Source organism: Pundamilia nyererei, unplaced genomic scaffold (genome assembly GCF_000239375.1).
Source record: "Pundamilia nyererei isolate P.nyererei 1_Seehausen unplaced genomic scaffold, PunNye1.0 scaffold00520, whole genome shotgun sequence".
NCBI classification, from domain to species: domain Eukaryota; kingdom Metazoa; phylum Chordata; class Actinopteri; order Cichliformes; family Cichlidae; genus Pundamilia; species Pundamilia nyererei.
Window position 1 is genome coordinate 11,918 of NW_005187921.1, and position 1,789 is coordinate 13,706.

Genomic DNA, 1,789 nt, shown 5'->3' on the forward strand with positions numbered 1-1,789 from the left:
TTAGAATATAGCGGTGTGTGTGTGTGTGTGTGTGTGTGTGTGTGTGTGTGTGTGTGTGTGTGTGTGTGTGTGTGTGTGTGTGTGTGTGTGGTGGGGGTGCATTAGCGTGTTTTTGTACTCGAGTATAATGTCTTCTTCAAGCAAACAAGAAATATAACTCATATTAAAGAGTTAATCAAGTTGAAAGAATAAGCCTTCGAAAGTCATCCTCCAAGAAAATCAAACAAAATCTGACTCGAATCTGCGGTTTCTACAAAGCTGAGAAATTTTTTGACGTAAACCGTGTGTCCGTAGTCTTTCGGGGAATGTAGTTCTTAGTGTGAAAATTCTTTCGAAGCAGACGCTCTCTCGTTTTTTAATAAGACTTCATATCCCAGGGGTCACTGCGGGTAGCCGGCGGTTGTGGGGACGCATTAGCTCACGCGGACAGTCTCTGGGAGTGCTGAGTCGAACATCCTCTGTGGCGTCTGGTCAGACAGAAACCGGCTGCTGGGTTTTACTTGAGTCGGAGATTAAACGGCACACTTGGAGTTGGGACGCTCTCCAGCATTGCCAGGGCTGACGGCGTCGTCGGGTTTCGGGAGGACGCTCGTGTGGCTCAACAACTGCGCAGCTCAAATCTCACGGCGGTGAAAATCCAACAACCACGATGGACCCGAGAGACACTGCCCCTGATTCCTGGGAACAAGAAGACGATGTGGAGGCCACGATCGACGGACAACTTGAATCAGCATTCACAACGCTAAATGTGAACGCTAAGCCATTTGTGCCCAATGTAAACGCCGCCGAGTTTGTTCCGGCTTTTGGCCTGAAAGCACACCCGGCAAACGTCGACTCTGCCGGTGAGTACAGGGGCACCACGGGGTTGCGTTAGCTAAGAGCTAGCAGTGGCTGGGCTGCTAGCTCATTAGCCGCTTTGCAGACACGCGTTCCGTGAAACGCGATAAACTAGCTGCTTTCCACGTTGTTCGGGTTATTAATCCTTCTCGTGGTAAGCTTTGCGCTTTGTAAGTTTTTCAACTTGTCACATCTAGCTGCCTCTTGATCTGCAGCTTGTTAAATACTGTCATAACTGATTAAATAGTAACCACCCCAACCGGCGTTAGCTTGTTTCAGCCACCCGGCGGTAGCCAACTAGCATGGTCGTTAGCCGGCGTGCTTTTCACGTTTGAGTTTTGGGAACCTCGGCGTTTAGCGTCAGCGACGCCGTACAACCAAGAGATCAGTCATTCTGAGCAGTAACTGGAGCCGTACTGGCACTTTTCCCGGGAGTGTTTGCGGAAAGCTTAAACTCGTCACTGCGAACAAATTGGTAAGAGCGTGAGTATGAGTATGTGGCGTGACGTGGATGATCTGACGCACTCTGGAGACGATCACAGGAAAGCGTACATACACCACCTGCATCCATCCGCGGTGTGCCGCCCATATTGAGCCCCACACACGGGAACTAAAACAGTAAAACTGTTACAGGTTCTGTCGTCAGATGGCCTCTGAAGATACAATGAGAGCTACTTGTGGGGCACAAAGACGGTTCTGTTTTCTAATTAAGCCAGTTGCAGCTTTAAAACTCACATGCTCTTCTTTTAAGATTGTGGAACAAGCTCCATTAAGATTACATTAAACTTAAATGTAACCATTGTTTCTCTTTTAGTTGCCGTTGAAAAGATGTCCACCATGGAGATGTCAGAAAGTGCTGGTATGTATGAAGCGTGTTTGTGTGGGTCACTGGCTTCCCACTGTGGCACACAAATTGCACACACACACTGCTACAGTGTTACATACAAGCGCT

At 48.5% G+C, this 1,789-nt stretch overlaps 1 protein-coding gene across 1 annotated transcript in view; it reads left to right on the forward strand.

Moving 5' to 3' along the window:
- The first annotated feature begins 311 nt into the window (after positions 1-311).
- gspt1l (G1 to S phase transition 1, like) overlaps positions 312-1,789 on the forward strand; it is a 12,614-nt gene continuing 11,136 nt past the window's right edge. The window contains exons 1-2 of the mRNA XM_005754191.1: positions 312-842; positions 1,652-1,696. Coding sequence (XP_005754248.1) covers positions 650-842; positions 1,652-1,696 — 238 coding nt within the window. The 5' untranslated portion in view covers positions 312-649. The remainder of the gene's footprint in view (positions 843-1,651; positions 1,697-1,789) is intronic.